Genomic DNA, 27,271 nt, shown 5'->3' on the forward strand with positions numbered 1-27,271 from the left:
ATGGATGTACGCATGGGCCCCTACACTCGACTTACGAACAGCACCAGCACTTACCAACACCACCCACAATTACAAAGACCACCCACACTTATGAACATCACTCTCACTTACGAACAGCACCCTCACTTACAAATACCATCAGCACTTACTAATGAGCTTCCATGAAATATATATTTGTTTAACTTCGACTTACAATACATAATCAACGTTTTTGGGTTAGATCGCGTTATTTATAAATGTGTCGTAACCCTCCACCACCCGACACGGCCAATCAGCAAAAAAGTGTCACGTTGACAAAAGACAAATAGTGCACTGCTTTATCCCACCGGTGTGTTGAAGTATGAAACCACAACATTTACAATTTTTGAGTACGACGTTTCGCTGATAATTGCATCCAGCATCATCGGGCAATTCGCCAGAATGGTGAGGCTTTGCTCTTGCTCCCGGTCTTAAATAGAGCAGCAGCAGGGTGATGTCATAATTTAACTCATCAGGTGCAACGATTTGAGGCGGAGGGGGGGTTATTGTAATTATATACTAGATTAGTAATCAGGCAATTGTTACGATGTGAGTTTTAGATTAGTAATCAGTTGTAATGTGTGTTATTGTAATTATATGCTACGTTAGTAATCAGTTAATTAGTATTTGTTTCCCCTATAAGGAACTGTAATATGTATATTATTTAATAATACGCTTCCACTTAACCCTAATGATATTTTCGTGAGTTTTGATGTGATTTTGCTATTCACTAAGGTTCCAGTGAGCGAGTCGCTTAAATTACTTGATACACTGGTAAAGAATACAGGTTTACCAAAAAGATATTCCGAAACTCGCTGACCATTGTTTAAATAACACTTTCTTCTTACGGAGAGGCGATTTCTTTAAACAAAGGGAAGGAGCAGCAATGGGCTCTCCTTTTTCTCCTGCTATAGCAAATTTGTACATGGAATACTTTGAAACGAGAGCACTTGCGTCGAGCACATTAAAACCATCCTTTTGGTTTAGATATGTGGATGACACTTTGGTTGTCTGGCCACATGGTAAAGATACATTTAACGATTTTCTAAATCATCTCAATGCACGAAACTCGCCCATCCAGTTCACCATGGAAATGGAGGTGAATAACACACTCCCGTTCCTGGATATTTTACTTGGACATGGCCTAAATGGTAAAATAACACACAGCGTTTACAGAAAGCAAACGCACACTGATGCCTATCTGAATGCAGATTCGCATCATCACCCAGCTCAGAAATCCTCTCTTATCAAGACGCTCATACATCGGGCTAAAATAGTGTCAGATGGTGAAAGTCTAGTGAGATAGATTAAACATGTTAAAGAAGCACTAAGACAGAATGGCTACAATAATGCTCAAATTAACAGAGGACTAATTGGCAAATCATGATCGCAAAGCAACACCGCTGAAAGCGATCAGATTGTTAAAACAATTAAAATACCATGTATCTCAGGAGTAACTGACAATTTAGCCCGTGTTTTGCAAAAGCAAAACATTACAGTAAGATTTGGTACAGTACACAAAAGTCAAAAACTAGTAACTTGCACTAAAGACTTATTACCTAAATTATCAACAGAAGGTGTATATCGGATTAATTGTTTGTGGCAGATGCTATATTGGACAGACGGGGAGTAACATTAGTGTAAGACTAAAAGAACATCAAAGAAATATTAAACTATCTCAAACACAACTGTCGGCAGTGGCGGAACATGCTTGCCAACAGGGACACTCAATTGATTTTGATGACTTTGAAGTGTTGTGTTAAACTAATTACTACTGGCAAAGACTAATGAAATAATCCATGTGAAATTGAGAGAAACAGAAATAACTTTAACCGCTCAGACAGCTACAGCCTTAGTGCGGCCTGGAAGTGTATTATTAAATAGGGGAAACAAATACTAATTAACTGATTACTAACGTAGCATATAATTCCAATAACACACATTACAACTGATTACTAATCTACAACTCACATCGTAACAATTGCCTGATTGCTAATCTAGTATATAATTACAATAACCCCCCCCCCTCTGCCTCAAATCGTTGCACCTGATGAGTTAAATGATGACGTCACCCTGCTGCTGCTCTATTTAAGACCGGGAGCAAAAGCAGAGCCTTACCATTCTGGCGAATTGCCCGATGATGCTGGATGCAATTGCCAGCGAAACGTCGTACTCAAAAATTGTAAATGTTGTGGTTTCAATGGTTCAACACCCCTGTGGGCTAAAGCAGTGAACTTTTTGTCTTTTGTCAACGTGACATTTTTTTGCTGATCGGCCGTGTCGGGTGGTGGAGGGTTATGACACATTTATAAATAACGCGATCTAACCCAAAAACGTTGATTATGAATAATGTTGGTCGCGAAAGCCTACGTGTTAAATCGACTTACAACTCGCACTTGTGAACCAAACCGCGGAACGATCCTCCGCGAGATGTAGTGAGTGTTTCTGATGCCTGTACACTAATGTGTGGCACCACGATGGTGAGATGTTAACAACCTCACTTGGTAAACAGGAGGTCGTGGGCTCGACCCTGACGCCTACTGTTTATGTGAAGTTCGTGTGTGTAGAGGAGCCTACTCCAATATTGTTTGTGTGTGTGTATGTGCATGTAGACGAGCCAAACTGGAGCGAGAAGGAGGGAGGGAGTCTCTGGCAACACGTGGGGCGCGCTGTCCGCAGCCGGCACCGGCCCTATCCGCAGTAAATCGCCTCGAGGTGCGAACAGCAGTGAGCTAACATGGCCACGGTGAATGGGAGGAAGTCACTACCGCCATTTTGCATGGGGGACTTCACGGTGGCCATGTTGTTTAGGGGATTTTATGGCAGCCATGTTGCATAGGGGACTTCATTGTGGCAATTTTGCATGGGGGATTTCACGGCAGCCATGTTGCATGGGGTACATCACGATGGCCATGTTACGTGGAGGATTTTACAGCGGCCATGATTCATGGGGGTCTTTAGGGCAGCCATGTTGCATGAGGGATGTCATGATAGCCATGTTGCATGGGGGATGTCACGGCAACCATTAGCATGAGGGATGTCACTGCGGCCATGTTGCAATGGTGACTTTATTGCGGCCAAGTTGCATGGGGGATGTCACTGCGGCCATGTTACATGGGGGACTTTATTGCAGCCATGTGGCATGAGGGATGTCACTACGGCCAAGTTGCAAGGGGGACTTTATTGCGGCCATGTTGCATAAAGGATGTCACTGTGGCCATGTTGCAAAGGGGACTTTATTGCGGCCATGTTGCATGGGGGATGTCACTGTGGCCATGTTGCAATGTGGACTATATTGCAGCCATGTTGCATGAGGGATGTCGCTGCAGCCATGTTGCAAGGAAGGCTTTATTGCGGCCATGTTGCATGGGGGATGTCACTGCGGCCATGTTACATAGGGAAATTTATTGCGGTCATTTTGCATTAAGGATGTCATGATGGCCATGTTGCATGGGGGTTGTCATAGTGGCCATGTTGCATGGGGGTTGTCATGGCAGGATATTGCACGGGGGTTGTCATGATGCCCATGTTGTATGGGGGATGTCATGGCGGCCATGTTGCATGGGTATAGAGTATTTAGCTGCCGCTATATATTTCCACGTGATGAAGATTATGATATCAGCCATTTGGGTGGGGCCTTACCTGCCAAAATAAAAAAAAACGTATAGTTTAATCTAGATTTGAAGTTTTCGTGACTGCAGGGATCCATACTCTTTGGTTTTTTCGGCAAAGTCATGCCTGTACCGAAAGAACCAAATAGTATATACAGTTTAGTTTTAGTATGGGTCTCTGTGGGTCTTTATGGTTCGATATGAGCATGTATCTCTGTGGGTCTCTATGGATCTATATGAGTATGGGTCTCTATGGTTCTTTATGAGTATGGGTTTCTGTGGCTCTCTGTGGGTCTGATTGGAGTGATGAATCTGCACGTGATGATGATGACGATGTAGCTCTAGCGGGGGCCTTACCTGGCATGTAAACAAAACAGAAATAGTTCAAAGTTTAAGTTGTTGTTGTCACTTGTGCAGCGATCCTGGATCTCTTTGGGCCTCAGCTGAGTCATCGCCAAAAGCTGGAGCTGGCGGCCATGAAACAAGTATGGTTCTTCACTGTCGACGAGGTCGACAAACCCAGGGGCGGCAACAACGACGGCTACGACGACGATAACAACAACTACATCCCTGTGAGGGTCACAGAGACACCCATAGAGACCCACAGAGAACCAAAGAGACACCCACAGAGATCCACAGAGACCCACTCCCATTGAGACCCACAGAGGCACCCAAAGAGACACTATTAGACACCCACAAGTTTTTATTGGGTTAGAAGGCATGAGTATAAATGTGTAATCATTAAACCTGCCACCACCACCAGACACAGACAGTCAGTTAAGGTTTTGTGTTGCGGGTTTCTGGGGGTCTCTGTGGGTGTCTAAGGATCTGTGTGGGTCTTTATTGGTCTGGGTGTCTGTGGGTCTCTGTGGGTCTCTCAGGATCTAGGTCTCTGTGTTAGTTATTTCGCAGTTATTTCGTATGCAGCAAACTTTGGCTAATCCACTCACAACGATGTCGGCCGCGGTGGCCAGATGTTAACCACCTCGCCTTGTATACAGGAGGTCGTGGGTTCGATACCGACCCTGACGCCTGCTGTATATTTGGAGTTTGCGTCTCTATCTCTCTCCCCGTGGTTGCGTGGATTTTTCTCCGGGTCCTCCGTTTTTTCTCCTTCCACATTTAGAAACAACATCACGACACATTTAGAGCAATTGGCTTCTGCTACACATTTCCACACGGTGGTAATGACAAGGCCACTTCGTTGAGCAATGATTTGTGATGGCCAGGTCGCTTTTGAAAAAGAAGAGCTACATAGCAGGTCAGCGGTGTGGCGTTTAACAGCGTAACAATAGGCTGTAGCCTTTCTGGAAATAAAACACGTACTTGTGGTGAACATGTGTAGAGCCGTTGTAGCCGTTGTAGACGGCCGGATTTAGACTTGCCGCAGATGGCAAACAAACACAATGGGCGTGGCTACATCGGTACGTGAAGACGGTGTTTACTGCGACGTCCGCGTTGTTATCCTGGGGGGCTATTGCGGAGCTGGGATCCCCCACAGCCCCACCCCTCAAGGGGGGATGGCTATTTAAGGTGGCGAGCCGGACGGCTCGGGGTCTAGTGTTAAGCTGTAACCAGTGAAGAAAGAAGACCAGCTAGACAGGCCCTGGAACTCCCTGGGATCGCTGCCCTTTTCAGGGCCGACCAGGCAAGCCGGCGGCGTGGCCCTAAGAGCCCAGATCCGACGCTCTTCTAAGAGCCGGACTGGGTATTCCGGGTGCCGTAACCTAGCTGTAAGTTAGCTGTGAGTCAGGCTGTTGTGTTCCGTAGCGTAGACGGGTGAAGGGGCCGATACCCCTTCAAGTACTGTAAGTTGCCTGTTACTCGCTGGTGTTAATAAACAAGCGTGTGCCTCCAACTACGTTGTCAAGTCTCCGGGAACCTTACTACATCTGGTGTCGGAAGTGGTTCTACAAGGATGGAGACACGACGGACAGCTCGTACCAGAGAGACGGGGGCGGAGGAAACCTCGGCTGACTTTGAGCCAGAAATGGCTGAGGGCAGACTCGAGCAGCAGGGGCCAAATCCACCCACACCGCAACGTCAAGACGAGTGGGGACCGTCGTCTGAAGGACTGCGGCTGGCCCACTCTCGACTGGCATAATTGCTCTATGCTGCAGCCGCCACACTGGAACAGATTACCCGACTGGGGGCGGGAGGAGCTGCACTCAGCGATGGCGGCCAACATACGATGCCGTTTCCCGCCATTTCCAAGGACGCTGAGTTTGAAGTTCCCGCCATAAGTACAGTGCAGGCTGACGGCGAGGCGGGGCTACGTCACGTGGCCGATACTCACCAACCACAAGCCACGTCGGCAGCGGCGGACAACGAAACGTCACCACAGCAACCGCCGATGCCACGCGCCCAGCCCGCCAAATCTGCACGGAGTGACGGAGAGCGTTTTTCGCCTACGGACGCTGCGCTGCAACAGCAACTGCCACCTCTCAAGGAATTAGTGGGAGGAGAAGGCGACTAGGGTGGCTTCCAGAGGCGCTTCCTCGCCCATCAAGAGATGGCGAAATGGACCGACGACGAGGCGTTGCGTGCGCTGCCGGCGATGCTTGACAGCGATGCCCTCGCCACTCTCACCTCGGCACCAAGGGCGAAGCGCGCCACGCTGCAAATGGCGCTGCAACTCCTCGCCGCGGTCTATGGACCCCCCTCGGACTGTCGTCAGCTGTTTTACGATCGTCAGCGGGGCGCCAAGGAGTCGGCCTTGGCGTACTGCACGGCTCTCCTGGCCCTGGCGAAAACGGCTTTTCCACGGATGGACGAGGATGGGGTGGACGCCATGGTCGCGGAGAAGCTACTGCTGCTGGCCGATGATTTGGACATCGTCGTCATGGCTGAGGACGACGCGGAAATGTGTTCGCTGAGGGCCGCCCGGCACATCCATGCAAACCTGCTGGCCCAACGTCGGAAGGCCAGCAAAGCGACGGCCAGCCATACCGTGGCTGCATCCGCCCTCCCAGCGGAAGACATCTGCGTTGTGGATCGCCCGACGGAGTGGAGGTCCGGAGTACGGCCAGCTCGGGACGGACCGAGCCGCCGGGATCAGCCCAAGCCATCAGCAACACTCAGGCGCTGCTACAACTGTGGTCTCCAGGGCCATGTGGCGTCAGGATGCCGGGCTCCTCGGCAGCGTGGTGCGACGCCTCGCCAGGACGTCGCGCCTCGACCCAAGTCTCCCCAGCAAAATCCGGCGAGTCGTGGCACCCCACATGGTTGGCCCACACACACACCTGCCACTCACTCACACACCGCAACTAACGGGGGTCAGAAATTATCCATTGTCACGCCAAAACGTACCTCCGTGGGGTGTGCGGTCCAACCGACCCAGTGGTCCGAGTTGGCTCATCGTGTTGTTGCCGCGTCGTCGGGGTCGTCGGTTGTTGTGGGACATATTGATGGGGTCGAGGTACGGGTCTTGATTGATACGGGAGCATCGGCGACTATTGTGTCTGATTTGATTTACAACATTCTCCCCATTCAAAGTCGTCCCTTGCTCCCTGTTGATGTCCCATGTTACGCTGCTAACGGGGGTTCGTTGGGCATTATCGGACAGATCCGCGCGCAAATTTGTATTGGGGACATTACATTTTCCGGCCCGATATTGGTCTCCTCCTCGCTGGCGGTTCCGTGCCTGTTGGGGACGGATTTCTTGGCTAAAATGCCCATTCATATACTAATCGACCAAGGATGCATTGCACTTCCGTCGGGGCGACGTATGGCCTTTGTGTCATCCCCCGCTACCCCTGTCCGTGCGGCGTTTGCGACGGTACCGGCGCTGGTCGCGAGGACGGTACGCGTACCGCCGGGAGCTCAAATGCTCGTACCTCTTAGGCTGCGCCGACCGTTTGGGGAGGGCGTCAGGGATCGGGGGGTTCTGTTGGGACCATCGAGGGCCGGGGTCAACGGACCCGACTTGGTAGCGGCCAAGACCGTGGTCAAAGGGGACGAGGACCCCTTCATGGCGGTCCTCAATGTGGGGTCGCGAACGGCCGTGGTTCCTCAGGGGACCGTGCTCGCGCACGCGACGCCGGTGCCTCGTGAGGAACCGGTTGTTGCTCAGGTGAGCGCCGGTTCGCCCTCGCTACCACATTCGGATCGTGATGAGGGGTGGCTCGATGCGCTTTGCGCGGGATCGGTGGACCTGTCCGGTCCACAGCGTGAGAGGCTTCGAGTCCTCCTTCGCGAATTTTCAGACGTTTTTAGTCTAAATAAATATGATATTGGCTGTACTAAATTGTTGAAACACCATATTGACACGGGTGACAGCGCGGCAATCCGCCAAAATCCATTTCGGTTAAGTCCCGCCGAAAAGGAGCATGTTAAATCGGCTGTAGACGACATGCTAGCTGCGGATAACATATCCCCTTCCACCAGCCCTTGGGGCGCACCGATCGTTCTGGTTAAAAAACACGACGGATCATTGCGCTTTTGTGTGGATTTCCGTCGGCTTAACAAAATTTCTGTAGCCGACGCATACCTGCTTCCCCGGATGGACGAATCGCTTGATGCCCTGGCAGGGGCGCGATTCTTCTCCACATTGGATTTATTGTCCGGGTTCTGGCAGCTCCCTCTGGATGACGAATCCAAACCGAAAACTGCTTTCCGTACGCCGCAGGGCCTTTTCCAATTTAATCGCTTGCCGATGGGATTACATTCCGCGCCGGCAACTTTTCAGCGATTAATGGAATTGGTTCTGGCTGGCTTGCAGTGGGATTCGTGTCTGATTTACCTAGACGATGTCATCGTCTTTAGTAGAACATTCGATGAACACCTCCAGAGGATGCGTGCCGTTTTTCTCAAAATGCGGGCTGCTAATTTGAAGTTCAAGCCCCAGAAGTGTTTCTTGCTCCGCGAATTGGTGCGCTATTTGGGTCACATTGTGGGCCGTTCAGGCCTTGCCACTGATCCCGCCAAAACGAAATGTGTTAGCTCCTGGCCAACTCCCACCTCGGTGGGTGAGGTCAGGAGTTTCATCGGATTCGCATCATACTACCGCCGGTTTGTCGCTGATTTCGCTACCATTGCGAAACCCTTACATGCCTTGACATCTAAGGGGGTCAAATTTCATTGGGGTAAGGAGGAAGATGCCGCTTTTCACTCGCTCCGGGACGCCCTAGTCGGGGCTCCGCCATTGAGTTACCCGGATTTTACAAAACCCTTCTTGCTCGATACAGACGCAAGCAACACGGGCATCGGGGGCGTTCTCTCCCAGGTTATTGGGGGCGTGGAACATGTGGTTGCGTACGGCAGTCAGGTGTTGTCTCCGGCGGAACAAAGATACTGCGTTACCCGTAGGGAACTATTGGCAATCGTGTACTTCATTCAACAATACCGCCCATATCTGTACGGTCGGCGGTTCACCGTCCGCACAGATCATGCGGCGCTGCAGTATGCTTTGCGGGTTCAACAGCCATCGGGACAATTGTCTCGATGGTTGGAAATCCTTCAGGATTTCGATTTTGCGACTACCTATCGTAAGGGCACTCGCCACACCAATGCGGACGCTCTGTCCCAGTTACCACCCACCTCTGAGTGCGCTTGCCTGCTGGGTTCGGGGCGTTGCAGACCTCCGAATGTCAGCTCTAATTCGGTTTAAGCAGCCGCCGCCGATGGGCTTTTCGTTGCCGGTCCTATCGAGAAAGAAGGGAGGGATTCCTTGCTGGGGTTGTCGGTTGCGGAGTGGGGGCGCCTCCAAATGGAGGACACCTCCCTCCTCGCTTTGCGCCGTCGCGTCGGGGGAATCGTGCGGGGGGGTGAAAATGTCGACTTCTGAGGGTTGGTCCAGGGCCTTCTCATGCACTGGGACGGCAAATCCCGTCGACACCGGCTGGTGGTGCCTTCTGCGTTGCGGGGGAGCGTCGTGTGGGCTGCGCACGAGCAACTCCTCCACTTAGGGACCCACAAAACCCTTGCCACACTCCAACTAGATTTTTCATGGCCGGGCATGGCAAAGGATGTGGAGGACCTGTTGGGGTCATGCACCCAGTGCGCGCAAAGGAAGCCACCAGCGAAGGGGTCTAACCCACCCTTACAGTCCGTAAAAGTTTCCCGAGTTAACGAGCTCGTCGCACTAGATATTCTGGGCCCATTCCCCGCTACGCCAAGGGGGAATAGATACCTGTTAACCGGGGTAGAATATTTTACGAGATGGCCTATGGCCTGGCCCCTTGCCAATCAGTCAGCAGCAGCCATCGTGGAGGCCTTTGTCCAAGGCTATGTCCTCGACAAAGGTGCTCCGGAGCGGCTGCTGACCGATCAGGGTAAAAAGTTTTCGGGGAAGCTTCTCCACGAGGTGTGCGAGCTCCTGGGAATGAAAAAGATTCGCACCTCCCCATATCATCCGCAAACGGATGGAATGGTGGAGCGGCTGCATCGGACCATCACGTCCATGCTGTCCCAGCAGGTGTCTGAATCCCAGACCGATTGGGACCTTCATATCCCGGGGGTTCTGGCAGCATACAGGATGGCTCCCCATGCGGCGACCGGGTTTTCGCCCTTTTTCCTAATGTATGGCCGGGAGCCTAACCCACCTGTTCCGACTCAGCTGCGGATCGCCACGCCGCATAGTAAATCCAAATTGGCCGAACATGTGAAATTCAACGTCGCTAAATTGACAGAGGCGTGGGAGGCGGCCATGCAGAACTCTGAACTCCGCCAGAAGGCGAATGAGAGGCTCAGGCTGGGTCGGGTGCACGTGCTTCAGTGGAAGCCGGGTGACCAGGCGTGGTTGCACTGTCCCCAAGTCCCGCTAGCAACCTCGTCTAAACTGGTGCGGCCGTGGCGGGGGCCCGTGGAGGTGGTGCAGGTTTTGTGCCCACAATGTGTGCGTATCCGATGGGGGAAACGTCGGTGGTTTGTGCACCCCTCCAGGTTAAAACCGTTCGTTGCGCCCCATGTTCATACTTCACACACGCGTGGCCAATCATGTGAGGGGTCCACCGACTCCCGGAGTACGACTTCTCTGCTGTCACCTGACTTAACACCGTCTGTTCCACCTCCAGGCGCACCAGGAGTGACACGCTCACGACCGCCAACCCCTCCTGGGGGGGTCGGGGGTCGCTCTGCAGCGGAGCCGGACACCCTCACACCCGGACTGCTAACAACCGCCACTGGCCTAACCAGAGGGGTCCCTTGTGACGGCCCCGCTGCAAGGACGCGCGCCAGAACGCGTAGACTTTTGTGAGGCTGGCCGCCAACGCGACCCTTGCGGGTGACCGCCCTCGGTTCTTGTATATATGTTGTTTTTACAGGATGGGGTATTTATTCGGTCAGGGTGCGTCGTGTTGGTTTGTTCTTCTTGTTGTTGTTGTTAAAAATTTGTGAGGCACACACGGGTTCAAAAGGGTGGATGCATCTTTATTGCCATTTTGTTGCAGCCGGGACGGCTGCGAGCTGTACAGGGGGGGGTGATGTAGAGCCGTTGTAGCCGTTGTAGACGGCCGGATTTAGACTTGCCGCGGATGGCAAACAAACACAATGGGCGTGGCTACATCGGTACGCGAAGACGGTGTTTACTGCGACGTCCGCGTTGTTATCCTGGGGGGCTATTGCGGAGCTGGGATCCCCCACAGCCCCACCCCTCAAGGGGGGATGGCTATTTAAGGTGGCGAGCCGGACGGCTCGGGGTCTAGTGTTAAGCTGTAACCAGTGAAGAAAGAAGACCAGCTAGACAGGCCCTGGAACTCCCTGGGATCGCTGCCCTTTTCAGGGCCGACCAGGCAAGCCGGCGGCGTGGCCCTAAGAGCCCAGAACCGACGCTCTTCTAAGAACTGGACTGGGTATTCCGGGTGCCGTAACCTAGCTGTAAGCTAGCTGTGAGTCAGGCTGTTGTGTTCCGTAGCGTAGACGGGTGAAGGGGCCGATACCCCTTCAAGTACTGTAAGTTGCCTGTTACTCGCTGGTGTTAATAAACAAGCGTGTGCCTCCAACTACGTTGTCAAGTCTCCGGGAACCTTACTACACATGCAAGCAAAAACATGCTCTGATAATATGTGGCATTGCCTTTGAAACTGATTGGTCTACACCAGAGAGAGCAGCCTTCTTTAGGGCCCAGTCTCAATACCTGTGTCTCACAACCTGTGCATCACCACCAGTGCATCACCACCAGTGCCTCACCACCAGTGCCTCACCCCCAGTGCCTCACCACCAGTGCCTCACCACCAGTACCTCACCACCAGTGTCTCACCACCAGTGTCTCACCACCAGTGTCTCACCACCAGTGTCTCACCACCAGTGTCTCACCACCAGTGTCTCACTACCCAGTGTTAGATGGATAAACGCAAAAAGGCGAACAACTCCCCCAAGTTTTAACGGCATTCGGTATTCTTGGGTCTTTCGGTAAAGTCACGTAGATAGGTTCAAATAAAATAAAAATAACAGGAAGATGACCGCTTGCGTTGCGATTGAAACGTAGTTTTCTGGTATTTTTAATAATTTTCTTTTAACCTATCTACGTGACTTTACCGAAAGACCCAAGAATATGAATTCCTGCAGTCACGAAAGCTTTAAGGCAAGCATTCGGTAGTTTAACGAAACATTTATACCTTTCCGCGATCTAACACCCAAGCAAAAGTAAACCTCAGTGGTGGATAATGGCGGTCGTGGAAGCCCCGACTGCTGCTGCCACTACCGAGCGTGAGACGCTCCGATTGCTATGACTCTGACTACAGGCCTCTGCCTCCTCCGCCTCCTAGGTCCGCAAGGAACAGCTCCACTACCGCTATGAGGTGCAGAAGTTGATCAGCGAGGGAGGCCAGGGCCTGGTGCTGCAGTGCCTCGACCACAAAACCAAAACGCTCGTGGCCGTCAAGATGCTGTCGCTGCCCTTGTGGTGAGTCGGATGGCCTTCCACGGCGGCCCGCGCTCTCGGAAAATAATAATCAAATGATTGGAGGCACCGCCATGAAACTGACACTATGGACTCGCTGACAATATACCAACTGGCGTAAGACTTCTGCTCACTATAAACAGACCCATAGAGACCCACAGAGACCCACAGAGACACCCAGACCCTTAGACACCCACGGAGGCACCCAGACCCTTAGAGACCCAGAGAGGCCCACAGAGGCCCACAGAAACATCCAGACCCAGAGACCCACAGAGTAACCCACAGAGTAACCAACAGAGACGCCCACAGAGACCCACAGAGACACCCAGACCCTAAGAGACCCAAAGAGACACCCACATAGACACCCAGACCCTTAGAGACCCACAGAGACACCCAGACCCTTAGAGACCCAAGAGACACCCAAATTAATAGAGACCTTAGAGACCCACAGAGACACCCATACACTTAGAGACCCACAGAGGCCCACAGAAACACCCAGACACATAGCAACCCACAGAGTAACCCACAGAGTCACCCACAGAGACCCCACAGAGACCCCTGCCGAGACTCCCACACAGACCCCCACAGTCACTCACAGAGTCACCCACAGAGTCACCCACAGAGTCACCCACCGAGATACCCACAAAGACCCCCACAAAGTCACCCACAGAGACCCCTACAGTCACCCACAGAGACTCCCACAGAGACCCCCACAGAGACCCCCACAGAGACCCCCACAGAGACCCCCACAGAGACCCCCACAAAGACCCCCACGGAGACACCGAAAGAGATCCCCACAGAGTCACCTAAAGAGACACCCACACAGAGTCACCATTGATTTCATGGCCTTCCCCCTCCCACTGCGCAGCTCCTCGACAGCGGCCCGCCAGAGGACGGAGCTGGAGGTGGCCAAGGAGCTGCAGGGCAAGGACAGCGATGAGCGCTATGGAGTCATCCGGGTCCTGGATACGTTCGAATTCCGCGGACACAATTGCCTCGTCGTCGAGCTCTTGAAGTACGCGAACCTCCCCCCCCCACCACCCACGTGTGCGCGCGTGTCCATTGCTCCGTTCGATAGTTGATTTATTTCGGAATGAATATTTATTTAATATTTGATCAAGCAACTAGATTTACCACATTTATTTATTGAGTTTTACACGCAGGGCTTTCGCGACCAATATCATCCATAATAGAGGTATTTTTGGTTAGATTGCGTAAATATATAAATGTTGTGTCATTAAACCCGCCACCATCCGCCACAGCCAACTAGTAAGGGTTGTCACGCAAAGAGAACGTGCCAATTTGTTACTAGTACAGCACTAGTGTGTAGTGTACAATGTAGTGTTAAGTAGTGTAGTGTATAGTGTAGTGTATAGTGTAATATAATGGTACAGCACAACAGTGTGTTGGAGTATGACGTGTCACCTGTACTTACAATTAGCTTCATCAGGCGACAGCCAGATTTTGTGCAGAATTCTACCTGTTTCGTTTTTTATATAGAAACACAGATGTGGTGACCACACTTCTGTGCTCTTGCGCAAAGTGGGGGGGGGGATACATTTTCTAATTTGTTCCCCAATAGCTTTATTGAATAACTTTCATAATTAACTTCTTTTGCAGTTTATTTAATGAGTTTAAAGGTAGTTAACAATTCATCAAAAATATGTTTCGCCTCGTTAAGTAAATTAATTTAATCGAATACATTACTTAATTTAAATTCTATTTTGATAATAATAACATAATCATGGTAAAATTATAATAAAATCATAATAATGAAATTATTATCATAAAATATTAAACGCGCGGCAATGTTTTGTGCACGTTAGTTCCCTCGGCGCAAGTAGTGCGGCGCGGCGAGGCCGCGGATGAATACCGCGGAGCAACGAGGCGTTTCATTACCTCCCCCCCAAAACTAAAGTCAGTTTGGGGTCCGGGTCGTGGGGCGCCCTGCGGACGTCATCGGAACGGGAAAGGGATTTTAACGTCGGCGTTGTTGTCGTGCCAGGAAGAGCCTCTACGACGTCATGAGCAAAGGGAGCATCGGGCGAATCTACTTGAGGCGGTTGAGGGAGTACACCAGGGCCATTCTCGACTTCCTGTTGTACGCCAAGGTGCTGGGCATCGTCCACGGGGACATCAAGCCGGTGAGCGGAGCGGGCGCGGTGGTCGCGCCCTCTCATCGGGGCGCTTGGTTAGCTGGCGTGGAGGCAGCCCGGCCACTGTTGATCGCGGGGTCGATGCGCTGGCTCCGTCCATCTGGAGGGAGGTGGTGGTAGTGGTGGGGTCACCGTACCTCCGGTGAAGACAATCCGGGACGAGGTGGACACTTGTACCGCAGAGGCAGGCTGGCCACAGTTGATTGCAGGTCAATGCGCTGGCTCCGTCTCTCTACTGTGACTCTGCCACCTCCTCCTTACCAGATGGAGGAGGTAGCAGGAGATGTAAACTACCTCGCCTGGTATACAGGGGGTCGTGGGTTTGATCCTGACCCTGACGCCTGCTGTATATTTTGAGTCTACATCTCTCTCTCCCTGTGGTGGTCGCGTGGATTTTTCTCCGGGTCCTCCGGTTTTTCCCTCCACGTTCATAATCAACATCACCATGCGTTTAGAGTATTTGACTGCTGTTGTAACATTTCCACGTGCTGATGATGATATCAGCCCACTTCGTTGAGCTATCATTATGTGATGGCCAGGTCGTTTCCGATAAAATAGCTACACAGCAGCTCAGCGGGGCCTCACACCCTGGTAGTAAAATTAAACAAATGGGTTTAGTAGTTTATTAGTAGTTTATTAAAACTACTTTGAATGGGTCTTAGGCACATAGCTCGTGTCACAAGTCGGGGGGGGGGGGCTGCCCATGTGGGTGTAAATGCGTCACTTTGCGTGATCGACCCACTGCTGGTTTGACACTATCGCCATAACCTCAGAGCGTGGAATTCCTTATCTGTCTCCCCTTTGTCCAGGACAATATTCTGCTAACCGCGGCCGGCAAAGTGAGGGTCACCGACTTCGGGTGCAGCTTCTACCTGAAGTATGAAAGTGAGTGGCTTCGCGTGCGTGGAGTTTTTTTTTAGGGTTAGCTCGCGTCAATGTAAACATTGCGCCGTCAAACCCACCGCCATCCGACGCAGCCACTCAGTGAGGTTGAGCGTCACGTAAACAGGACGCTCCAATTCGCCACTTGCACAGCACTAATCGGTGTGCTGGAGATGTAAACCCACTACGACGTTTACAATTCGAGCGCTTGCAGACGAGCATCATCATCAGGCGGGCAGCCAGAGTACGCGGTCCAACCTGAAAACTCGCCTACGCCGTGAAATATCGGTCGCAGAAGCCGACTACGCGTTTGACCGACCGAAAAAAAACCTGTTCAACCCACGTCGCTGTTGATGGAGGGACTACTTCATATTCATCGTCGTTGTTGTTGTTGCTGTGCAGCCCAAACCGTGGGCGGGACGGTGCCCTACGTGGCCCCTGAGCTGCTGCTGGGCTACCATGTCACCTGCGCTGTGGACATGTGGGCCCTGGGCTGCACCGTGGCCGAGATGGCCACCGGCAAGGATCTCTTTGATTCACGGGCCTACGAAGAACACCTGCCCTGCTGCATCGAGGTACGGGCTGTGGGTGGGTACGGTGGGTATAGTGGGTGGGTATGGTGGGTGTGTATGGTGGGTGGGTACGGTGGGTATGGTGGGTGGGCAGGCAGGTCTCTATGGGTATGGGTCTCTTGGTCTGCACAGAGACCCATACTCATAGAGACCCATACAGACCCACAGAGACCCATACTCATAGAGTTTGATTCCCTCTCACGGCCACAAAAGCCAGTGAGGAGACAAAGGTGGCCGGGCGTGGTGCTGGGCACCAACCCCCTCGTGTGCCATTCCGGCCTTCAAAGGTGCTGCTCGCTGCTACCAGCACTTGTCCCAGCAATGAGATGAGGCTAATATGGGGAGGGGGGATTGCTGTCTTTGTACACAGTGCTGGCCTTCATAGGTGCTGCTTGTGATTAAACAGCACTTGCCCCAGCAATGAGATGGCGCTAATACGGGGAAGGGGGGATTGTTGTCTTTGTACACAGTGCTGGCCTTCGTAGGTGCTGCTCGCGACAAACAGCACTTGCCCCAGCAATGAGATGAGGATAATGTGGGGAGGGGATTGTTGTCTTTGTACACTGTGCGGCCTTCATAGGTGCTGCTTGTGATTAAACAGCACTTGCCCCAGAAATCGGAAAAGGCTAAGACAAGGAGGGGAAGAGGGGATTGTTGTCTATGTACACAGTTCCGGCCTCGACAGGCGCTGCCTCCGCCACTACTCACCGCTGACAGACAGCACTTGCCCCAATGGCAGTGGCGGCTCCTGCAAAATCTCTCAGGGGGGGCAAATGTCTGGATGATTGATAAGGATAAGGTCCACCCATGCAATGGATAAATTAACAGCTTAAGCATGTAAAGGCAACTTCACTTCTTTAATATTAATGAAAAATAAAGTGACTCTTACAATACATCTTGTTTGTTTCTATACTTACTATTATTACAATCCACTCAGTTTCTTTTATTAAAGATTCCACTAGGTGGCGACAAATAATTTTGTTGACTGAAACGTGCTTACGTATGATGACGTAAGCACGTTAGTGCGAGCCCTCCCGGAAGCCATAGAGAATGCATTGCAGCGCCCGCCCTTCGAAAAAAAACATCTTTGAATGTAAGTCTATGGGACCACACGGGGCGATTCTCAGCCGGAGTGAATTCGCCCAAAAAGAGGCGGTACTCCACAGAACGTGACATGACGCTGATTGGACTATATCCAGAGGCACAGTAACGGCTAGCATAGCTCTGTGGTTGAATGAGATTGTTAATGTGATTGAAAAAGTCCCTTTCACACATTGGTGGTGCGTCGCCCAATCGCCCTAATGAAGAAACCGCCCCTGTCCAATGGGCCCGCTGAGGCTACACCCCCCCCTCCTCCTTTTCTCTTCGTCCGAAACCGTGCGCAGATCCTGGGCATGCCCCCGAAAAAGATGGTGGACGAAGCCCCAAACAGGACACTTTACTTTGGTGAGTCGAAGGCTCGGGCAGGCTGGCGCCAGCGACGTAACCCATTCCGTTTTGTTAGTTGGTGGGTGGCAGGGAGGCTCTTATAGGGTTCTTTTGTGGGGGGGGGGGGGGGGGGGGCTGGGGAGGGTCTCTGAATATCCCGGAGGTGGGAGGTGGGGTGGGGTTTGGGGCTCTCTGTAGCAGTCGCTAGGAAGCATAGGTGGGTGTGTGAGTGAGCGGTCGGGTGAGTGGTTGGGTAGGTGAGTAGGTAGGTGAGGGGGTGGGTGAGTGAGTGACATAGTGGGTTGGTAGGTGAGTGGGTGAGTTGGTATGTGGGCGACGTGGTGGTTGGTGACTCTGCATGCGTCTTTCTGTCTCTGCAGACTCTGAGGGCCTCCCATACAACGTGTCCAAGCAGCGGCCACCGGGAAGCCTCCCCCTGCACTGCGCGCTGCAGGGTCACCACCCTCAGCTGGTGGACTTCGTCAGCCGCTGCCTGCAGTACGAACCACACTCACCCCTCGCTCACCCTCACCCACCCCGACACGCCCCCATGCACCCCCACTCACTCAGCCCCACTCACTGAACCCCACTCACTCATCCCCACTCACTCATACCCATTCACTCATCCCCACTCACTCATCCCCACTCATCACCCCATACCTGTCAACCCTTTATCAGTGCCCTATCTTACTACAGACCCAATTCAGACCTTTATTGGTCACCCCATGACCCTTATAAATCTCAACGTTTATCCTGCAAAGTCCCATCACAAGGGACAAACACAAACAAATAGACACAAATTATTGTTGTTACCCAGAATTGAAACGGCTGCACTCCGTACGGACCTGAAAACTCAATTACCCTGTACAAGAATATCGAATAAACGGTACGGGTTGACAGCTCTGCCACCCACTCACTTTCCACAGCCACTCCCTCCCACTTTCTCCATCTCTCCCCCCCCACGCCGCCATCTCCCCACTCTCCCCCCACCTCCCACCCTGTCAAATCATCTCACCATGCCCCTCTTACCACGTGTGCGTCTCCCCCCCACACTTCCCTCCCTCCCCGTGCGTCTCCCAATAGATGGGATCCGAATCTCCGGATGACGCCTGAGCAGGCGCTGGCTCACAGCTGGCTCCAAACCACCACCACCACCACCCGGGCCACCACCAGCAGGGCCACCCCCATCACCATCCGGGCCACCACCGCCACCATCCGGGCCATCACCACCGCCACCATCCGGGCCACCACCACCGCCACCATTGGGCCACCACCACCAGCTGGGCCACCCCCACCACCCCGGCCATCACCACCAGCAAGGCCACCCCCACCACCAGCGAAGCCACCACCGCCACCATCCGGGCCACCACCACCAACCCGGCCACCACCACCAGCGAGGCCACCCCCACCACCCCGGCCACCACCACCAGCGAGGCCACCCCCACCACCCCGGCCACCACCACCAGTGAGGCCACCCCCACCACCCCGGCCACCACCACCAGCGAGGCCACCTCCACCACCAGCGAGGCCACCTCTACCACCGCCACCATCCGGGCCACCACCACCGCCACCATCCGGGCCACCACAACCAGCTAGGCCACCCCCACCACCCCGGCCACCACCGCCAGCGAGGCCACCCCCACCACAATCGAGGCCACCCTCACCACTGCCACCATCCGGGCCACCACCACCACCATCCGGACCACCACCACCAGCTGGGCCTACACCACCAGCTGGGCCATCACCACCATCAGCAGCAGCGGCGGCACCACTCCTGTGCAGGGCTCTGCAGCTGCTGCGCCACGGTGAGCCTCTCTCTGTGTACCTCGCCTGGTACGCAGGAGGTAGTGGGTTCGATCCCGACCCTGATGAGACGTTAACTACCTCGCCTGGTACGCAGGTCGTGGGGTTGATCCCGACCCTGATGAGATGTTGACTACCTCGCCTGGTACCCAGGAGGTCGTGGGTTCGATCCCGACCCTGATGTGATGTTACCTACCTCGCCTGGTATGCAGGAGGTCCCGGGTTCGATCCCGACCCTAAAGAGATGTTAACTACCTCGCCTGGTACGCAGGAGGTCGTGGGTTCGACCCCGACCCTGATGAGACGTTAGCTACCTCGCCTGGTACGCAGGAGGTCGTGTATTTGATCCCAACCCTGATGAGACGTTATCTCGTTAACTACCTCGCCTGGTACGCAGGAGGTCGTGGGTTCGATCCCGACCCAGATGAGACGTTCAGTACCTCGCCTGGTACGCAGGAGGTCGTGAGTTCGATCCCGACCCTGATGAGATGTTAACTACCTCGCCTGGTACGCAGAAGGTTGTGGGTTCGATCCCGACCCTGATGATATGTTAACTACCTCGCCTGGTATGCAGGATATCGTGGGTTCGATCCCAACCCTGATGAGACGTTAACTACCTCACCTGGTACGCAGGAGGTTGTGGGTTCAATTCTGACCCTGGTGAGATGTTGACTACCTCCCCTGGTACACAGGAGTTCGTGGGTTCGATCCCGACCATTATGAGATGTTAACCACCTCACCTGGTACACAGGAGGTCGTCGGTTGGATCCAGACCCTGATGAGATGTTAACCACCTCGTTTGGTACGCAGGAGGTCGTGGGCTTGATCCCGACCCTGATGAGATGTTAACTACCTCGCCTGGTACACAGGAGGTCGTGGGCTCGATCCCGACACTGACGATGCCTGCCGCTGCTGTATATTTGCAATCTGATTTTCTGTCCCCGTGGTGGTCACCGCGTGGATTCTTTTCCGGGTCCTCCAGATTTTCCCCTTCACGTTTAGAATCGGCGTCACGCACTTCGAGTAATTGACTGCTGCTATGAATGGTCTACATGGGTCTATGGGTCTCTGTGGGTCTATGGGTCTCTGTGGGTCTATGGGTCTCTGTGGGTCTATGGGTGTCTGTGGGTCTATATGGGTCTCTATGAGTATGGGTCTCTGTGGGTCTGATGACGTTGATGATGACGATGACGATGATAACGATGACGACGATGAGGATGACGACGATGAGGATGACGACGATGAGGATGATGAGGATGACGACGACGATGATGATGATGACGATGATGATGACGACGACGATGATGATGATGATGATGATGACGACGAGGATAATGACGATGATGATGATGACGATGATGATGACGATGACGACGATGATGACGATGAGGATGACGACGATGACGATGATAACGACGATGATGATGATGATGACGTTGAGGATGACGTCGATGACGTTGAGGATGACGTCGATGACGACGATGATGAAGATGATGATGACGATGACGAAGATGATGACGATGACGATGATGACGCTGATGATGATGACGTTGAGGATGACGACGATGACGATGATGACGATGATGATGATGATGACAATGACGACGACGATGATGACGATGATGACAATGATGATGATGACGATGATGACAATGATGACGATGATGATGATGATAATGATGACGATGATGTGCTGCTGTGGTGCTGCTGCCTCTCTCTCCACATAGCGGAGCCGGATGAGAAGCTCCCATTGTCATCATCGTCATCATCATCATCGTCATCATCGTCATCATCGTCATCGTCGTTATCGTTGTCGGGACCGCTCACCCAGACCTTTGGAGAGAGGACGGAGGTGGTGGTGAAGGTGGTGGAGACGCAGGAGGAGGATGACGACAACGAGGAGGATAAAGAGGAGGAGAATAAAGAGAAGGAGGAAGAGGAGGAGGAGAGAGAGCGAGGTGCCCTGGCGCGTGTGGGCAGGGCGCTCCGCTCACTACGCTCACTCCGCTCAGTCCGCTCAGTCCGCACGCTCCTCAGCCGCCTGCTGCTCTGTGGTGGGCGGCCCACGGCAGAGTAGCGGAGTGGACCCACACTCACCATCCACACTCACCACCCACACTCACCACACCACCCACACTCACCATCCACAATTACCACCCACACTCACCACCCACACTCACCACACCACCCACACTCACCACCCACACTCACCACACCACACTCACCACACACACCACCCACACTCACCACCCACACTCACCACACCACCCACACTCACCACACCACCTACACTCACCACCCACACTCACCACCCGTACTCACAACCCGCACTCACCACCCACACGTGCGCGTGTGAAGAGTTAGGATAGAGATGAGAAAAAGTTATAATGTAATAATGTGTACATATGTAATAAAGGACTCTTGCACTGGGTCTGTCTCCGTTGTCCTTTATTGGTTCGTACAACTTTGCCCGCACGGCGTCTCGCTCAGAGTCTCCTCCGTCTCCCGCTCGGCAGCCCCACTGCTGCCGTCGCTCCTGCAGACTTGTTGCTGGCTCACTATGCAGCCCCGCTGCTGGCTCGTTACTCAGCCTCTCTGCCTCCGACCTACAGCCCCACGGCTGCTCACTATGCAGCCCCGCTGCTGGCTCTCCGTCGCCTCCGTGCCCGGACACCGCTGGCCAACGGTGCCGAGTCCCAACCCTGTGGCGATCACGCCACTTTCCTTCTCCTGCCCTGCGTGGCCTCCTCCTGTCTTTATTCTCAAACTCTCCCCCAGCCCTTCCGGTTCCTGTCCTTAAAATCTCTCTCTCTCCCCACGTGACCCTAACTCCTCCCACCTGTTACGTCACATCCCGCGAGCCCGTTTACGCTCGCATTACACCACCCTCCCCCGTCGAGAAAATTCCAGCCGTCCTCGGCTGAAACAGAACAAGTAATGCGAGCGACCAACAACCATCAGCCGTGACCGGACAATGGAGAATACAACAATAATAACAATAACAACAAGAACAAGAACAACAATCAAGGAAAATAAAGATTTTGAACGTGTGCGGGTCGCCGGCCCGTCCCGGACGAGCGGCGGCCCCCCTGCAGACCGAGAACGCGACGGGGTTTTAGGAGCGACAGGGTCAAAACCCCCTGTCGCTATTGGAGGCCCGTCAACGCCAAGGTCCCATTCCCCTGAAGGACCCGAGTCCGGGACGTCCCGCAACCGTGTCTGTGGTGGGGTTGGAGGGGCGGCGGGGTCAGGTGTCCCCGCAGCCGTGGTAGGCCCACCCAGAGCAGAGTCCGCTGCCTCCTGCAGTGTCACGGCCAGTTCGTCTGTAGAAGGCACGACAGGCGCTCTTGCAGGGTCAACAGGCACAGGCAAGGGTGCGTCGGCAGCAACAGACACCGGCAAGGCAACATCAGGAGATGACGCATCCGTCCGAGGGGCCACGTATGGTTTCAACCGAGACGTATGGACTTACCAGCGCTGAGATCCGAACCGAACGTGCGCGAACTGCGGGTTAGGAACCTCAATGAGCCTAACAGGCCCCTGCCATGGTTTATGCAATTTAGGGGAGGTTCCTGCTCGCACCTGCGGGCAATGCAGCCAAACCATGTCCCCCACCTTCCAGGGGCACTTCCCCTTCGAGCGTCGAGCGCAACGTTCGTTTCGGGCCTGGGTTTTGGCAGTAGCCAATCGGGCCCCCTCCCGCGCCTCAGCGACGTGGCGAACGGCGTCCTGAATGTAATCGGGGAGAGGCTTAATAGGCCCTCTCACTCCCGTTCCCAACTGCACATCCATTGGCGGCACGTTTTCGCGACCGTACATGAGAAAAAACGGAGAATATCCTGTGGACGCGTGAGGCGTCATCCGGTATGCCGAGAGTACCCCAGGGATGTGCAAATCCCAGTCAGCTTGCTTCTCATTAACCGTGTGACACAGCATGGCTGACAGCGTCCGATTTAGTCGTTCCACCATGCCATCCGTCTGCGGGTGGTAGGGGGATGTCCGGATCTTTTTGGTCCCCAGAGCAGCGCACACCTCCCCCAACAATTTAGAAGAAAAATTCCGGCCCTGATCCGTGAGCAGCCTCTCCGGCGCCCCCTTGTCCATGACATATCCAAATAGAAAGGCGTCCGTAATGGACGCCGCCGACTGGTCGGGCAGGGGCAAGGCCATCGGCCAGCGGGAGAGATACTCCACTCCAACTAGCAAGTATTTATTACCCTTAGCAGATGGCGGGAAGGGTCCCAAAATATCCAACGCCACCAACTCGTTAACTCGAGACACCTGTATAGACTGTACCGGCGGCACATATGGGTGTTTAGGCGGCTTCCGCCGGGCACACTTGGGACACGCGCGAACGTGCCCGACGACATCCGTCGTCATGCCGTGCCAGAAGTAGTCTCGCTGCAACATCAACAAGGTTTTCTGCACCCCCAGGTGTAATAGCGTGTCGCAATGCAGAGTCCTAATCAATTCGTACCGTAACGACGACGGTACAACAAGACGCCAGCGATCATGTAACCCCTCCCTCCACATCAGCAGTCCGTCGCGGAGAGCGGCCCCCGGCGTCCCTCCGGAAACCAGTCCCCCCCCTCCCTTTGCAGCCAGACTCCACAGAGTCCCCAACGAGTCGTCAAGCATTTGTTCACGAATCCACACTGCTCGTGGAAGGTTCAGAACCCCATCGGCCGGTCCCAGGCACACTGGAGCCTCAGGCACCTCGACCGCTAACGCAATAGGCCGAGGGGGCTGCTGAGTCGGCGTACACCTATGCGTACCTGACGCGCAAGCGCAAGGGGATCCTTGCAGTAACCTGGAGAGCGCGTCCGCATTTGCGTGACGCGCCCCCTTCTGATGCTGAATATGGAAGGAAAACTCCTACAGAGTGTCCAACCATCGTGCCAGTTGGCCAGATGGTTGGTCTACCTTCAGAACATATTGTAAAGCCGCATGATCCGTGCGCACAATAAACGAACGGCCGTAGAGATACGGCCGAAATTGGCGGAGAAAATAGACAATGGCCAAAAGTTCGCGGCGAGTGACGCAGTAGCGGGTTTCTGCGGGGGACAAGACGTGGCTACCGTACGCCACCACGCGTTCCACACCGCCTTTGGACTGCGACAGAACGGCCCCAATGCCCGTGTCACTCGCGTCTGTGTCCAGAATGAAAGGGTGATCGAAATCGGGATAGTCCAATGTTGGCGCCGTCGCCAAACGATCACGCAGGCCCTTAAATGCCGCCTCCTCCGGCGGGCTCCAACTGAATTTCCGTCCTCTACCCGTAAGGAGGTGCAGAGGCCTAGCAATCGTTGCAAAATTGGGAACGAACCTACGGTAATATGAGGCAAACCCCAAGAAGCGACACACATCCCCCACCGTGGCCGGGGTTGGCCAGTTGCGGACGCACGCCGTCTTCTCCGGATCCGTGGCAACCCCGTCGGCACTGACTATGTGTCCCAAATAGCGCACGGATCGTTGCAATAGGTGACATTTCTGAGGTTTAAATTTCAGATTGACGGAGCGCATCCTGGCAAACACCGCCTCCAGTCTCTGTAGATGTTCGTCAAATGTGCGGCTAAAGACGATGATGTCGTCTAAATATATCAGACATGTCTCCCACTGCCACCCCGTTAATACCAGCTCCATCAACCTCTGAAATGTGGCGGGGGCAGCATTCAACCCCATCGGAAGACAATTAAATTGAAATAGGCCCTGCGGCGTACGGAAAGCAGTCTTTTCCCTCGAGGACTCATCGAGGGGAAGCTGCCAGAATCCCGAAGAGAGATCCAGCGTCGAAAAGAACTTCGCCCCCGACAAGGCATCGAGGGAATCATCCATACGCGGCAGGGGATACGCATCCGCCACGGACACTTTGTTTAATTTGCGGAAATCGACGCAAAATCGCAATTTGCCGTCTTTCTTTTTGACCAAGACTACAGGCGCGCCCCATGGGCTGTTAGACGGAGATATTATGTCCGCAGCCAGCATGTCATCCACTGCTCCACGAACATGGTCTCACTCCGCCGGGCTCATCCGATGCGAGTTCAACCGAATCGGAGCAGCGTCCCCCGTGCCAATATGATGGGAAAGCAGGGAGGTGCGTCCCAAGTCCAAATCGTCGAAGCTAAACACATCGGAATAACTCAACAATAGCGCGCGAAGCACGGATCGCTGTTCCCCGGTCAGGGATGAATTCTCCCCGCACAATTCGGCGACCCAGCGATCATCTTGGCCCGTAGGGCCTGAAACTCCGCCAACCACATCCCGGTGGCCCAGATCGTCATGGGCCGTGAACGCTGTCGTGGCATGGGCCACGACCGTTCCGGCCGGCACGCAAACATTCTCCGTACTCCCATTGAGCACCTGAAAAAACGGCTGCTGGTCCGGCCGGATAATAGTTTGCGCCCCGACCAGCGCCGACCCGCCCGTAATGGTTGCGGACGGTGATAACAAAACCCCAGGCGCTCCTTCCCGACCAGGCACCGGTTTCCGATATCGCAAGGGGATAAGCATCTGTGAACCAGGTGGAATGTCAACAGATACCTCGGACAGCACCTGCACCTGGCAGACCGGAGCGGGTCGCCCCTAGGGCGACGGCAAAAATGAAATTTTTCGACCCCCCGGTAATTCAATGCAATTTTGATTAACTCTTATTAGAATGGGCATTTTGGCTAGAAAATCAGTCCCCAACAAACACGGAACCGCAAGGGACCTCGAAATCAACACAGTTCCTGAGGCCGACACCCCCCCGATGGATATATTGGCGTCCACCTGGCCCACAATGCCCATACTTCCCCCGTTCGCTGCTACACAGGAATCGTAAACCGGGCGCACTACGTCCGGCGGGATGCCCAACAAATGGAAAATGACATCCGATATAATCGTCGCGGACGCACCGGAGTCTACTAAAATGCGCACGTCGACCCTGGCACAGTGGACGAACCAGTAGCGGCCGCAACAACCCGCTGTGCCAATTTACGCCACTGCGTTACCGAGCGACATAGGCCATTCGGCGGCCTCCCGTTGTTAACGACAACCGGATCGCGCGGCAACGGTGATGAATGAGGTGCCAAGCCTTGCCGGGTGTCTGGTGCGCACCGACTTGCCTGTCCTGGAGGGTCCTTCCGCGGCACGTCTGTGGTCGAGGCCTCCTGCTGGGGTGGCCCCGGGATACGGGCCCAACAATCCCTGGCGAAGTGGCCTTTGCGACCGCAGCGAAAACACTCGACGTCGTTGCGACGCACAGGACTCCCTCCATCCTGACGCTCCCGCGTCGGCGCAGATCGCGGCCCCGGCCCTCCGCGGGCAGGCCACTGCGCAGAGGCGGCCGTCAATTCCTGCGGGCCCCCCCCGTCAGGAACGTAGACCGCCTTCTTGGGATCCCAACCCACGGCACCCCCCTCCACGATGGGCCCCCCCGTCCACGCTGTCACCTGCTTCCAACGGCGCAGATTAAACTGGGCATCCAAACACTTCGCAGCAGCCCGTGACGTCAACTTCTCATGGCCGCACACCGGCATAGGGATCTCCAAATCTCTCGACAGCTCCAGCATTTTGCCCAAAATAAGGGGTTCCAATAGGTCAGGCTCCGTCTCAGGGTATGCGGTCATGGCCAATTCCAGGACAGCACCCCTGTATGCCACCGGCGACTCTTCAGGTGCCCGCTGGCGCTGAACGAATTGTCGGTGCGCGTCATCCGGTGGCTCTTACGCATCCGCCATCTCATCAAAAACCCCTCTCAGTTTCTTCTTCTCGGCCTTGATGGAACGGAAAAATCTGACCGACTCATCGTCGAGAAGAGTTGGCAGAACTTCCAGGGCCTCGGTGTCAGTCCATCTGGCGGAGCGTACCGCCGCCAAAAATCGGCAGGCGAACGCACTCCAGTCGCCTCCAATTGAGAATTCTTTAACTGTTGTCAAGTGACGGCTGCGGGTCCTCGCTCCGCTGTCCTCTGCAGATGGCGCG

General features: G+C 54.0%; 1 protein-coding gene across 1 annotated transcript; it reads left to right on the forward strand.

The window, feature by feature from the left end:
* On the forward strand, nucleotides 1–26,980 carry LOC144946919 (dual specificity tyrosine-phosphorylation-regulated kinase 4-like). The gene is made up of 14 exons (XM_078875987.1): nucleotides 1–6; nucleotides 2,631–2,733; nucleotides 4,047–4,201; nucleotides 12,335–12,471; nucleotides 13,337–13,483; nucleotides 14,474–14,612; nucleotides 15,434–15,509; nucleotides 15,909–16,081; nucleotides 17,464–17,524; nucleotides 17,887–18,004; nucleotides 18,590–18,668; nucleotides 21,141–21,281; nucleotides 26,589–26,658; nucleotides 26,964–26,980. The coding sequence occupies exons 1-14, from the start codon at nucleotides 1–3 to the stop codon at nucleotides 26,978–26,980; spliced, it is 1,422 nt and encodes a 473-aa protein (XP_078732113.1).
* Nucleotides 26,981–27,271: the final 291 nt, after the last annotated feature.

Source organism: Lampetra fluviatilis, chromosome 43 (genome assembly GCF_964198595.1).
Source record: "Lampetra fluviatilis chromosome 43, kcLamFluv1.1, whole genome shotgun sequence".
In the NCBI taxonomy this organism is placed as follows: Eukaryota; Metazoa; Chordata; class Hyperoartia; order Petromyzontiformes; family Petromyzontidae; genus Lampetra; species Lampetra fluviatilis.

Excerpts from the sequence above, each read along its gene's own strand:
- LOC144946919 (XM_078875987.1), top strand. Across the intron at positions 2,734-4,046 it reads CCGCAGTAAATCGCCTCGAG|CGATCCTGGATCTCTTTGGG; the intron begins GTGCGAACAGCA and ends TCACTTGTGCAG. Across the intron at positions 17,525-17,886 it reads AAACAGGACACTTTACTTTG|ACTCTGAGGGCCTCCCATAC; the intron begins GTGAGTCGAAGG and ends CTGTCTCTGCAG.